The 13,809-nt window shown below is 50.3% G+C and overlaps 1 protein-coding gene across 1 annotated transcript in view; it reads right to left on the bottom strand.

The window, feature by feature from the left end:
- Positions 1 to 13,809, bottom strand: part of NFASC (neurofascin) — an 80,213-nt gene that overhangs the window by 25,527 nt on the left and 40,877 nt on the right. Inside the window, exons 19-24 of the mRNA XM_084220449.1 lie at positions 13,654 to 13,724; positions 12,476 to 12,698; positions 9,611 to 9,726; positions 8,322 to 8,526; positions 6,372 to 6,494; positions 5,472 to 5,645 (exon numbers count right to left, since the gene is read on the bottom strand). Of these exons, the coding sequence (XP_084076575.1) occupies positions 5,472 to 5,645; positions 6,372 to 6,494; positions 8,322 to 8,526; positions 9,611 to 9,726; positions 12,476 to 12,698; positions 13,654 to 13,724 (912 nt within the window). The remainder of the gene's footprint in view (positions 1 to 5,471; positions 5,646 to 6,371; positions 6,495 to 8,321; positions 8,527 to 9,610; positions 9,727 to 12,475; positions 12,699 to 13,653; positions 13,725 to 13,809) is intronic.

Below are 13,809 nucleotides of genomic sequence, written 5' to 3'. Positions count from 1 at the left end.
TGTGCATTTCCAGGTTCCCATCACCTAAACCTGCTATTCCTCTTTTTTGGGGGAAGGTAGAGAAAGAGTAAAAGACAGGAAGGAGAAAAGTTGGCATCAGTTCAGGAATGGGAGAAAAAAAAAGGCAAAATAACATCGGGAAGAGATGTTGCTGCAGCAAAATCCAAGGAAAAGGAACATCCACGAGGCAGGAAAGTGGATCCTGCACTTGGATCCCTCGGGAAAACCTTCCCAGGGAATTTGTTCCTGCTTGGAATGTGCAGAGGCAAAGCAGGACCTGCTGAGAGCCTGGGAGCTGCTGCTGCTGCTCCCAAAAAAGCTTTTTTTTTGGGATGAGTTTGGGGCCGGCTGCACCCCCTGCTCGGAAATTCCCGCTTTCCTGAGCTGGGAAAAGGCTGATTGGATTGTGGGAAAGGCGTGTTGGGTGTGGGGAAATCAGAATTTTCCAAATTTGGGAGAGTTGGAACGGTGTTGTGGCGACGCAGGGCGGAGCTGGGATATCCGGGATCGGATTTTCCATGAAAGCAGGAGGAGGAGGAGGAGGAGGAGGAGGAGGAGCTGTCCCTGGTGCTGGAAAAGTTCTTTCCCTGCTCCCACGTTTTGGGAATAGCGAGGAGGGCAAAGCCAGCAGAAGGCTCCATGCAGAACATGCACAGCTCAAATTCCCGCTCAACCCTTCCAATGGACACCGGGAATGGGAGGAATCTCCTGGATCAAAGCCCTGGGAGAGCTACAGGGAATCTCAAAGAAACAAAAATAAAAAATCCCAAATCTCCAGCTGTGATCCCACAGGTGCTGGAAGGGCCCCGTGGAGCCGGAAATGTTCTGGGGTTTGTGGGGTGGGGATGGCGAGGGTTAAAAAGGGAGAGGGGTTTGTGCAGAGCTGGGGTAAAAATCCTCTGTGAGAGGGGGGAAAGCCAAAAAATTATAGGGAAAAAATAATAGGGAAAACCCCTTTTAGTGGGGAAAAAAAACCCTTCTGTAATAAGAAAACATTCCTCTTTAGTAGGAGAAAACCCCTCTTTAATAGGGGAAAACCTCTCTTTCATAGGGGAAAAAAAACCCCTAAAATAGGGGAAAAGTCTTTAATAATGGGAAAACCCCTCTTTAATAGAGGGGAAAATCCCTCTTCTTAAATGGGGAAAAAATGTCTTCAATAGAGGGAAACGAAGTCTTTAATAGGTCTTTAAACCCTTTTTTTTTGTATGAAAAAATCCTCTCTAAAACAGGAAAAAATCCCCCTCTAAAACAGGGGGGGAAACCTCCATATTAAGAGGAAAAAAAACCTGTTAAAAGGTAGAAAAATTCTTTAATAGGGAAAAACCCTCTTTAATAGGGAAAAATGCCCCTCTTTAATATGGGAAAACACCCCCTCTAAAATCGGGGGGAAACCCTCATTAATCAGGAAAAAACTATCTATATTAGGGGGGGGAACACCCTGCTAAAACAGGGAAAGAAAGCTCATTAAAATATGAAAACCCCCCTCTTAACAAGATCAAAACCATCTTTAATATTGAAAAAAACACCCTGTAATAGGGGAAAACAACCCACTTTAACTGGGGAATAAAACCCTCTTTAATGGGGGGAAAAAAACCCATTTAGTAGGGGAAAAATCCCTCTTTAAAAGGGGAAAAATCTCACTTTAATAGGGGAAAAAACCTACTTTAATAGGGGAAAATCCCTCTTTAATAGGGGAAAAAAACTCACTTTAATAGGGGAAAAATCTCACTTTAATAGGGAAAAAAATCCCATTTTAATGGGAACTCTCCTTTGGGCTTGCCCAGCCCACGGCCACTGTGGTTTGGTTTTCACGAGATTTTTGAGCGGCTTTTAAGCCTGGCTTAGAGACCTTTTAATCTTCGCCTGCCCCGCTGTGGAGCCGCCCTGGCCCCCTTTGTGCCTGGAAGGATTGAAATGCCCAATTGGCGTGGCCATTGGAAGGGTTTTAATGAACTTCTCGGCTTAATTGGCAGCTTAATTGGCAAGCTCCGTTGCCCCCATGCCGGTTACCTCCGGGTACGGTACCTGGGCTTGGCGTGGCTTCGGAGGCAGCGCCAGGGATAGAGAGAGAGAGGGGGGAAAAAAAGGGAAAACGGAGAGAAAGAGGGAAGAGAAAAACACAGGAATTTATCAAACAACCCCAACGCGCCGCCGGGACAGTCGGAGTCGTCGGAGGGCGGAGAGAGAGGGGGAAATGGGGTTAAATCCAACGTGAGACAGCCTCTGGAATCCAGGAATTCGGGATAAATTGGGGATAAGCCAGGAATCGGGGATAAACCAAACTGGGGCATCTGGGATAAACCACACCAAAGAATCAGGGATAAACCACACCAAGGAATCTGGGATAAACCAGGAGTCAGGGATAAACCAGGAGTCAGGGATAAACTGGGAATCAGGGATAAACCATGCCAGGGAATCTGGGATAAACCACACCAGGGAATCAGGGATAAACCACACCAAGGGAATCAGGGATAAACCATGCCAGGGAATTTGGGATAAACCAGGAGTCAGGGATAAACTGGGAATCAGGGATAAACCATGCCAGGGAATCTGGGATAAACCACACCAGGGAATCTGGGATAAACCACACCAGGGAATCTGGGATAAACCACACCAAGGAATCAGGGATAAACCACACCAAGGGAATCAGGGATAAACCAGGAGTCAGGGATAAACTAGGAATCAGGGATAAACCATGCCAGGGAATTTGGGTTAAACCAGGAGTCAGGGATAAACCAGGAGTCAGGGATAAACCATGCCAGGGAATCTGGGATAAATCGGGAATCAAGGATAAACCACACTAGGAAATCAGGGATAAATCAAGAATCAGGGATAAACCATGCCAGGAAATCAGGGATAAATAAGAATCAGGGATAAACCATGCCAGGAAATCAGGGATAAACCAGGAATCAGGGATAAACCATGCCAGGAAATCAGGGATAAACCAGGAATCAGGGATAAACCATGCCAGGGAATCTGGGATAAACCGGGAATCAAGGATAAACCACACCAGGGAGTCAGGGATAAACCAGGAAATCAGGGATAAACCACACCAGGAAATCAGGGATAAACCACACCAGGATCCAGGTGAAACACCCAAGAGAGGGCAGAGGTGGCGCTGAGGTGACAGCAGTGGCATCGAGGTGACAATGGTGTCGTTAAGCCGAGTACTTAAGCGGGTGTTTAGTTCTAATCCCAACAAAACCCGGCTTTGACACTGAATTTCGAATTTCGCCTGGATTTTCCTTGCTTGTCCCACTTGATTTAAACTCTGGAAGAGTCCGATGAGCAGGAAACCTCCTGGGAGCACATAAATGGGTTTAATGTCCTTAATCTGCTTATTTTCTGTAAATTCCAGCTTCGTTTCTCCCTCAGCTTGGCAGGAAGTCCCACCAAAGTGAGCACAACTCACCTATTGCGAGCTGTACCTCGTGTTTGGAGGGCAAATTTCTGTGATATGGGAGTAAATTACTAAAATTTTATAAATAATCAATTAAAATTTATACACCACGACTGTTATCTCGCTATTATCAGTGTCCAAAAATTGGGGGTGAACCAGCTAAAAATATTCAATTTTCAGCTCCAATCCAACCCCTGAGCTCTCACAATTCCTTTTAAAACAATTCCAGGCCCCTCTCTTGTTTTCCTCGGCTGTTTTCTCCCCTCCATCCAATAAATTTTTCTGGATCCCACCCCACGGGGGTCGGGGATGGTTTTATTCCCACCGGATCCGGGCAGGAATCACTTTCCCCACTCAGAGCCATTAGCTGGGATGGGGGATGGAGGGAAGGAGAGAAAACCCCATTAAATCCCAGCTCTAACCCAATCCCAGCTCCGTCAGCTGAGCCTAAAGAGGGGTGAGAGCGGCCCTTGGCTCCCTCAGGGCTCCAGAACTTCCACTTAAATTTGATGGATGTTCCACAAGGGGAGTTTTATCTGATTATGGGGCTGAGATTGGGGCTCTGGAGGCTTTTAGGGTCAGGTGACACCCATGGGGTGACAGGGAGGGGGCACCAGGAATTTTATCTGATTATGGGGCCGAGATTGGGGCTCTGGAGGCTTTTAGGGTCGGGTGACACCCATGGGGTGACAGGGAGGGGACACCAGGAATTTTATCTGATTATGGGGCCGAGATTGGGGCTCTGGAGGCTTTTAGGGTCAGGTGACACCCATGGGGTGACAGGGAGGGGGCACCAGGAATTTTATCTGATTATGGGGCCGAGATTGGGGCTCTGGAGGCTTTTAGGGTCAGGTGACACCCATGGGGTGACAGGGAGGTGGCACCAAGTTCCCTGCACTCAAAAATCCCCCAAAGCTGCCCCTGTTGAGCTGATACAGAAACACAGAGGGGCAAATCAGAGCTTCACCCTCAGCACAAGGAGAGTGAGATCCCAAAATCATGGATTTGCTTTTGTTGGAAAGAACCTCAAATCCCACCCAGGGACATTTCCACCACCCCAGGACACTTGGATACTTCCAGGGATGCAGGAGCATCCACAACCTCTCCATGCCAGCGCTTCCAAACCTTCCGTGCAAGGAATTCCTTCCTGAATCCCATCTCGTCCTGCCCTCTTTTGGTAAAAAACATAAATTCTACAAATATCCCCCTGCTCCAGGGCGCACAAGGAATGTCCCTCCCTTGGGGACAGTCCCCAGGTCACCTCAGCTGGGTTTTTACTGCAGCATTTGGCCACTTCCACCTCTGCAAGAAAACCACAGTGGCCATCGCTGTCCCGCACTCCTGGTTTTTAGGATTCCCTGATTCAGTTTTTGGGCTGTCATGATGCCATTTTTTGGCTGTTCCATGGCCTGTCACGATGCCATTTTTGGGGGTTGCCACATCCTGTCACAATGCCATTTTTTGGCTGTTCTATGGCTTTTCACAATGCCATTTTTGGGCTGTCCCATGGCCTGTCACAATGCCATTTTTGGGCTGTTCCATGGCCTGTCATGATGCCATTTTTGGGGTTGCCACGTCCTGCCACGATGCCATTTTTGGGGGTTGCCACACCCTGTCACAATGCCATTTTTTGGCTGTCCCATGGCCCATCACAATAGCATTTTTGGGTTTGCCACATCCTGTCACACTGCCACTTTTTGGCTGTTCCATGGCCTGTCACAATGCCATTTTTGGGCTGTCCCATGGCCTGTCACAATGCCATTTTTGGGCTGTTCCCTGGCCTGTCACGATGCCATTTTTGGGGGTTGCCACACCCTGTCACAATGCCATTTTTTGGCTGTCCCATGGCCCGTCACAATAGCATTTTTGGGGGTTGCCACATCCTGCCATGATGCCATTTTTGGGCTGTTCCATGGCCTGCCACAATTCCATTTTTTGGGTTTGCCACATCCTGCCACGATGCCATTTTTGGGCTGTTCCACATCACAATTCCATTTTTGGGGTTGCCACACCCTGCCACGATGCCATTTTTGGGTTTGACACATCCCTGTCCCCTCGGCCGAGCCCTTACCTTCATCCAGCAGCGCCGGCGAGTCCTCCATCAGGATCTCTCCCTCTCCCACCTGGGTGCGGGCGCGGAGCCTGAAGCGGTAGCGGGAGATGGGGTCTGACCTCTGCACCGTGAACCTCGTCTGGTTGGGGGACAGGTTCTCCACCACCGTCCTGCCCATCCGGGACCCGTTGACTGCAGAGGGAAGGCAGGGCTCAGCCTGGGCCAGGAATTTTGGGGTGTCCAGTTTGTCCCTCACTTCCCCCAGAAGGTCTGTGAGGTCACTGTGGGGTCACTGAGGGGCTCAGAGCTCTTGATGCTCTTGAAGGTGGCCAGGTTGGGGCACTTGGTGACAACCTGGTTTGGGGACCTGCTGGGGGGACCTTCAGGTGCTCTCCACTGCTCCAGGTTTTTGGGTATCACTTCCTAAATCTTGTGTTTGGATGAGCACCAAAACAACTCTGGCTGCACCTAAAATCCTCCTAAATCCAAGATCCAGCTGATTTTCCCTCAAAACCTGAGTCTGGGGAGCTGCTGAGCACCCACCCCCTCCTTGATTAAGTGGAGATGTCTCCAGCTTGTCCCCTCACCCCAGAGAGGCTCTGTGGGGTCACTGTGGGGTTCAGAGCTGTTAAATGCTCCCAGTTTGGGGCACTCGGGGACCTGCTGGGGGGGATATTCAGGTGGGCAGAGAAGGCTCAGGGTCATTCATGCTCTGGGTTATCACCTCAACCAATTTGTGTTGGGTGAGCACAAAAATTCCTCAGGCTGCACCTAAAATCTTCCTAAATCTGAAATAAAACCAATTTCCTTTCAAAAACTGAGTCTGGGGAACTGCTGAGCACCCACCAACCCCCCTACAGAAGGCCAGGAAGGGAAGAATTTCCAGATTTATCCGCGGGAAGAAGACGTGGGACGTACAGGGTTGGTACTGGAGGGTGTATCCCGTGATGATCCCGTTGGGATGCTCGGGGTGATCCCACTCCAGGTTGATGATTTCCAGGTTGGGCTGTCGGATCCGCAGGTACCTGGGGGAGCTGGGCACTTGGAGGGGAGCGGGGAGGAGAGGGGAGAGAGGAGAGAACACACACGGGGTAACGAACCTGGCCGCTCATCCCAAATGGATGGGGCAGGGATTTATCCCAAAACCCAGGGATCAGGTGGGGTTTTTGGCCAAAAAACCCCATGGGATCCTCCAGCAAAGCCACAGAGCTGGAATGCAGCTCCAACCCCGCTGCTCCTGTTGGACCCAAACTTCCCGGCCTTTCTTACGCCGCCCTCCCGTCCGAAGGTTGGGAAATTTTCATCCCAAAAATTTCTCCCTGAGAGGCACAAAAAGCATCCCAAAAACTTCTCTGAACTCCAGCCCTACTTCTCCTCTTGGACACAAATTTCCTGACCTTCCTTACATCCCCCCCACCCACCCCAAAAATTTCCCTTACAATCACAAAAACTATCCCCAAAACTTCAGCTCTTCTTGGTCCCAAATTTCCTGACCTTTCTTATATCCCCCCAGACATCCCAAAGTTTTCATCCCACAGATTTCTTTCTTGGAAGAACAATAAGTATCCCAAAAACTTCTCTTAACTCCAGCTCCATTTCTGCCTGCTGGAATTTCCCAACCTTCCTTACACCCCCCTCCCCCTCCCATCCCAAGGTTTTCATCCCAAAGATTCCTCTCTTAGAACCCTCAAAAGTGGCTTCTCTTATCCCAAAGAATTGCTGGGAAACGGAATTCCAGAGATCTCTGCTTCCCACTGCTCTTCACCCTAAGGAATATTTGGGATTATCACTGCAAGGAAGGAAAGAATTATCCAGCCTGGAGTTAAATTATTCTTCTGATTTCCTCCTAATTGCGGTGCCTTAATTGGGGGAAGAGAGATGGAAGAGCTCAGGGATTTATTTTTAGTGGTTCAGGATATCCTTCAGCCTCCTCAATGTCAGTTTGAGTCGATAAAAGGGCTTGGTGGCGTAGGAAAAAATAAAATCTGTATTTTCCCCTTGATGAGAGTCAAATCCGTAATTATTAATTAACTCCACCTTCATGTCCTTATCATCACCCCAAATGTCCAAAGCCACCCCAAATCCCCCAGAAATAGGGTCACGGTGCCCCTGCCTGCAAAACCTACAGGAACTGAACCGTTTCTTCTGAAACAACCTCAATTATCCACAGAAAATCCTTAAAAAATTGGGATTTTTCCAAGGAATTGTGAAGGAAGAGACAGTGCTGAAAGGAAAAGGGGAGACCCCAAAATATTTTGAGACAAGACTTGCAAATCTTTTCTTGCGTTTTTGTGACCTTCTGTGCCTGAATTCCCTCCTGTGCTGTAGGAAAAGTCACTTCCAGCTGTTGGAATTGCGGCTCCAACTCGGAATTATCGGCGTGTCTAAAAATAGCTCCTGTGCCAGCGACAAAATTAAACTCTTGAGTTCATCCTTGACACAAGAACGAGGTGCTCTTGCCTTTAAAGCCTGGCAGTGATTCCTGAAGGTCCTGGGAAGGTTTTCCTGCCTTTCCCAGGATGGATCCAACCGCTGCCACGTCCCCAAACCGCGGCTCGGGGACATTTACAGCTCCGGCAGCAAATCGAGGGCGCTGAGCTGCGCCTAGGAAAGGATTTTGCAAATATTTCTCTCGTCCAGCCCAAAATCTTCTTGGCTGAGGTGTCCAGACCCACTAATTGAGGGATTTTTGGGAATGCTGAAGGGGGTCAGGCGCCAACTCCAACTGTGCCTTCAACGATGTCACTGACGGTGACAACACCCGGGTGACGCTCGGCTGAAATCCCTCCTCAGGTGCGGCTCAGCTCCATGGATCTGCTCCACCCACACCTCTCCCAGCAGGAAAAAAAATTCCCTGTGGGAACATACCTCCTTCAGGGGTGGGGAATTCCTTCATTTCGCTGCGGGGCCCGTCCCCTCGGCCGTTGGTGACCACCATCTCCAGCTTGTAGTTGCTGTAAGGGAACAGCCGGGACACGATGCCCCGGTTGCGGTCTCCAGGAAAACTCACAAACTGCCGTTTTTTGGAGACCCACAGGTTCTTCAGCAAGCTGCTGTCTCTCCAGAAATAGGCCTTCAAGAAATAGGCAGGCCAGGTGAAGGTTTTTTTCCATTTAATAAAGGGGTTTGGGGTTTTTAGGTGTTAAAAAGGAGAATTTTGTCTTCAAGGGTGGCTCGAGGGTGTGGGAGTTTTTAGAGGAATTAGTGAAGCTCCGTGAGGAAAGTCAGGGTGCTACCTGAGGAAAAGGCTGAGCAAGGGGTTGAGAGCTCCCCAAAACATGGAGCAAAACCACTGAGCTCAGCTAAAGCTGCTCCTAATTCCCAGGGATTAAAATCCGAGTGGTTCCTCCCTTCCTGCTCAGGGTGGACGAGGAGAGGTGGGACACACCCAGGCACGAATAAAAGCCTGAATTTGGGAAATCTCCCATTTGAGCTCCTGACTGTAAATCCTACTTCATGCAGGAACAAGAATCCATTCAGAAAATCCCTCAGAATCAGGAAAAGTGGAGCCAGCAGATGATCGGGTTGGGAATGTTGGGATTCTTTGTCAAATGTGAGGTTTTGGGAAAGTTTTAACGCCCAGGGAAGGGCCCTGCTCAGGGTTTGGCTTGGTTTGAATTGCTCCATCCTCTGTGCACCAGCAGCAAATATAAATGTTAGATATAAGTCTGGAAAAACTGATAAATATTAAATATAAACCTGGAAAGACCCGGAAAAACACAGATCCACGCTGGCTTTAGTGTTCAGTTAGTCCTGACCGCAGGTTTAGGCTTTGCAAGCGTTGTTGATCAGTAAAAAATGCTGTCAGTGTTTTGGGGATGACACAAAACCTGACCTGGCTGGGGTCATTCCCTCAGGAATCCGTGGCCAGGACCATCCCAATCCCTCCCTGTTTTCTTGGAGCATCCCAAATCCTGCAGCCAAGCCCCGAGGAAGCCACAGGAGCCATCCCCGACCCCATCCTGACACCCCAAAGAGCAAATCCTCGGCGCTGCCCCAAACCCAAAGGCTCCTGGCCACCAAAGGAAGTTTTCTGTCATCCCCACATCCAGCAGCTCCAGCCCTGGGAGCCAGCTGGGAATTTTGGGAGGTTTAGCTGTGTTAATGGTCAGTGCTGGGTGGGGGATTTGGGACGGGGGAGTTTGGGATTTGCTCACTCGGTACTCCTTGAGCTGTCCCTGGATGGTGTCCAGGTGCACCCGGGTCCAGGTCAGAGCTATGGCAGTGCTGTTTAACACTCTGATCCTGACATCCGTGGGCGCAGCCTTGGGATCTGGGCGGGCAGGGATAAAGCAGAGTGGCCATTAGGAACCTGGAACGACCCTAGAGCTCGGACAGATGGACAGCTGGACAGCTGGACACCCACTGCTGTGCTTTTCCCATCAAAAACCCCATGAGCAGCAGCGCCACCGTCCTCCATGGGAAGAAAGTAAATCCGATTTCACTCCTCCAACCATCAGGAGAACATTCCTGACCCAGCTAAAAGGGGGAATTCCTGCTGCAGGGAAGGGTCTAGCTCACCTTCCTCTCCAGGTGAGGGGTCCCAGCATGTCCAACCCTCTCCTTCCTCACCTGTCCCAAAGTTGGACCCCAAAGATCCAGAGAAACCTCATTTTCATATTTTTAATCATAATTTGGTCAGTTTGCTGTTGATCCATTTGGGATTTTACCTCCTTTCTACAGCTTCTGCTGTGTGGAGAGATCTGGAGTGAAACAGCTCAGATTGGGTTATTTTTGGGACAGTTTTTGTGGATTTTTGGGGGTTTTAACCCATCCCACCCCTCAGACAGAGACAAGAGAAGTTTTGATCTCCCTGCTTTACCTCCGTACAACATACACACACTCGGAGGCTCATCCAGATTCTCCCAAACCTCCAAATTACTGCAGGAATTTCCAGAAGAAATTAAAAAAAAACCCTGTGAGGGCACAGAAAATGGATCTTTCCCAGTAACAACCTCTGCACTGGGTCCAGTTTGCTTCCAGTGCTTTGTCTTCCCCTGTTTCTCACTTTTTTGCCCCATTTTCCTTGCCCTGTCTCCTCCGGGAGATGCCCAGATGGAGGAGGTGCTGTCTGTGCCATCCCAATCCCAAAATTCCAGCTTTACTTCCAATTTCCTCACCCTGCTTGTGCCCCTTGGCTTCAAACCCAGGGTCATGGATGGTCACCTGGTTTATCCCAGAATTCCATCTTTAATTCCAGGTTTTGTGCTTTGTTTGTGCCCAGACAAACAAAGCTTCAGACCTGGAATCTCCTGCCTCATCCGCCTTCCTTCTTGAAAAATCCAGACGTCCCACGGCCAGGGGGACTTCCATAGCCCAGGTGGCCACAGAGAGGGACACCTTTTATAGCCCAGGTGACCATGGAGAGGGACACTTACCATAGCCCATGTGGCCATGGACAGGGACACCTTTTATAGCCCAGGTGGCCATGGACAGCCCAGGTGGCCACAGAGAGGGACAACTCCCATAGCCCAGGTGGGCACAGACAGGGACACTTTTTATGGCCCACGTGGCCATGGACAGGGACACCTCCCATAGCCCAGGTGACCATGGATAGAGACACTTTTTATAGCCCAGGTGGCCACAGACAGGGACACCTCCCATAGCTGAGGTGGCCACAGACAGGGACACCTTATATAGCCCAGGTGGCCACAGACAGGAAGATCTTCCATAGCCCAGGTGACCATGGATAGGGACACCTCCCATAGTCCAGGTGGCCACAGACAGGGGACACCTTCCATAGCCCAGGTGGCCACAGACAGGGACACCTTTTATAGCCCACGTGGCCACAGACAGGGACATTTTTATAGCCCACAGACAGGGACACCTCCCATAGCTGAGGTGGCCACAGACAGAGACACCTTTTATAGTCCAGGTGGCCACGGACAGGAAGATCTTCCATAGCCCAGGTGACCATGGATAGGGACACCTCCCATAGCCCAGATGACCATGGATAGAGACACTTTTTATAGCCTAGGTGACCATGGATAGAGACACCTTTTATAGCCAAGGTGGCCACAGACAGGAACACCTCCCATAGCCCAGGTGGCCATAGATAGAGACACCTTTTATAGCCCAGGTGGCCATGGAGAGGAAGATCTTCCATAGCCCAGGTGACCATGGATAGGGACATTTTTATAGCCCAGGTGGCCACAGACAGTGACACCTTCCATAGCCCAGGTGGCCACGAACAGGGACAGTTTTTATAGCCCACGTGGCCACAGAGAGGAAGATCTTCCAGATCCCAGGTGGCCACAAATAGGGACTCCTCCCATAGCCCAGGTGGCCATGGACAGAGACAATTTTATAGCCCAGGTGGCCACAAAGAGGGACACCTCCCATAGCCCAGGTGGCCATGGACAGAGACAATTTTATAGCCCAGGTGGCCACAAAGAGGGACACCTCCCATAGCCCAGGTGGCCATGGACAGGAAGATCTTCCATAGCCCAGGTGGCCACAGAGAGGGACTCCTGCCATAGCCCATGTGGCCATGGATAGGGACACTTTTTATAGCCCAGGTAGCCACAGACAGGGACACCTCCCATAGCCCAGGTGGCCACAGACAGGGACACCTCCCATGGCCCAGGTGACCATGGATAGGGACACCTCCCATAACCCAAGTGGCCACAGACAGGGACACCTTTTTTAGCCCAGGTGACCACGGATAGGGGACACCTTTTATAGCCAAGGTGGCCACAGACAGGAACACCTCCCATAGCTGAGGTGGCCACAGACAGGGACACCTTTTTTAGCCCAGGTGACCACGGATAGGGGACACCTTTTTTAGCCCAGGTGGCCACAGACAGGAACACCTCCCACAGTCCAGGTGGCCAAAGACAGTGACACCTCCCATAGCCCAGGTGGCCACGGACAGGGACACCTCCCACAGTCCAGGTCCTCCAATCCTTCTCCAAACTAAAAGTGGATTTTTCTCCCAAATCCCTCAGTGCTTTGCCCACACCCCGTGCACTCCTTGCCCTTGGATAAGCCCATCCCCAAAATCCCTCCGTGGGAATACTCACAATCCTCCCCGGAGTATCCGATGTAGGTGTCGGGCTCTGGGCCCCTGCCGAAGTCGTTCTCAGCCTGCACCTTGATCTCGTAGGGCACGAAGATGGGCGTGTTCCACACCACGTGCCGCGCGCTCCGCACGGTCTCGTTGTGCCAGCTGCCGCGGGGGTCCCGCCGCCGCCACCTCACGATGTACCTCAGGTTGGGCCCGTAAGCCTGGGTTGCGTTCAGAGGCTTCAGTGAAGTGAAACAGAGAAGGGAAGGTGAGAAGTATGAAAAAAAAAAAAAAAAATTTAAAAATTGGATTTTTCCGCCAAGGAGAGCCCAAAGTTCTGCTCAGCAGTGGGGTTTTGTTCCAGGCTCCATCAGCAAATCCCAAAGAAGGGTTTGTTTTGCTCCCAAAGAGAGGCAGAAGGAGTTCTTGCCCTCCAGAGCCACGGCAGGACCGGGAAATTTTATTCACAAAAATCCAAGATTTTATTCCTGGAACGGTTTGTGCTGAAAGGGATTTAAATTCCAAGCCCCTTCCATGAGCAGGGACACTTCCACTAGCCCAGATTCCTTATCTAAGCATTATATAAAATAAATCAAATATGTGCATAATATCGAATTATACAACATATATTCCATATCTCCTATCCCCCTATTCCGGCCTCTGTTCCCGCTGCCGTTCCAGCCCTCCCTGCAGCTCATCCCTGATTTGTGGCTGACACCTGCTGGTGCAGGCAGCAAAGCAGGAGCAGCCCCACAAATCCTCTGAGCTGCTCAAGGACCCGACTCCAGGTCATCCTCTGGAAGCTGTCTCTGGAATCTGGCATTTTTTAATGCCACGTCTTTGAATTATTTTATTTTCATTTTTTTTAATTATTATTTTTATCACAGCACTAAAAATGGCCTTTCTTGTACCTTCTGCTTTTTATTCCGTGGAATCCTGGAGTGGTTTGGGTTGGGGGGGACCTGAAATTCCATCCCACTCCACCCCTTCCATGATCCCAGGTTGCTCCAACTTGGCCTGGGATGCTTCCAGGGATGGGGCAGCCATGGATTTTCTGGGAATTCCATCCCAGCCCCTCCCCACCCTCCCGGTGAAGGATTCATTCCCAATATCCCACCTTTCCCTGCCCTCTGGCACTCTGAATTCCCCCTCACCCCACAGCTCCATCCCAAAAGGCATCCAAGAAGAACTCACTGTCCACGTTATCTCCATGTTGTTTTTTTGGGTCCCCGCCCCTTGAACTCCTGTTGGATTTATTTCAGGACCTGAAATTCACATTGAAAACCAAAACAATGAATTTTTCACTGTCAAAAAACAACCACTGAGGGGTTAAAACCCTGCAAGCCGAAA

This window comes from Fringilla coelebs (genome assembly GCF_963513975.1).
Source record: "Fringilla coelebs genome assembly, chromosome: 23".
Lineage (NCBI taxonomy): Eukaryota > Metazoa > Chordata > Aves > Passeriformes > Fringillidae > Fringilla > Fringilla coelebs.
This window is presented reverse-complemented; position numbering and strand designations above follow the sequence as displayed.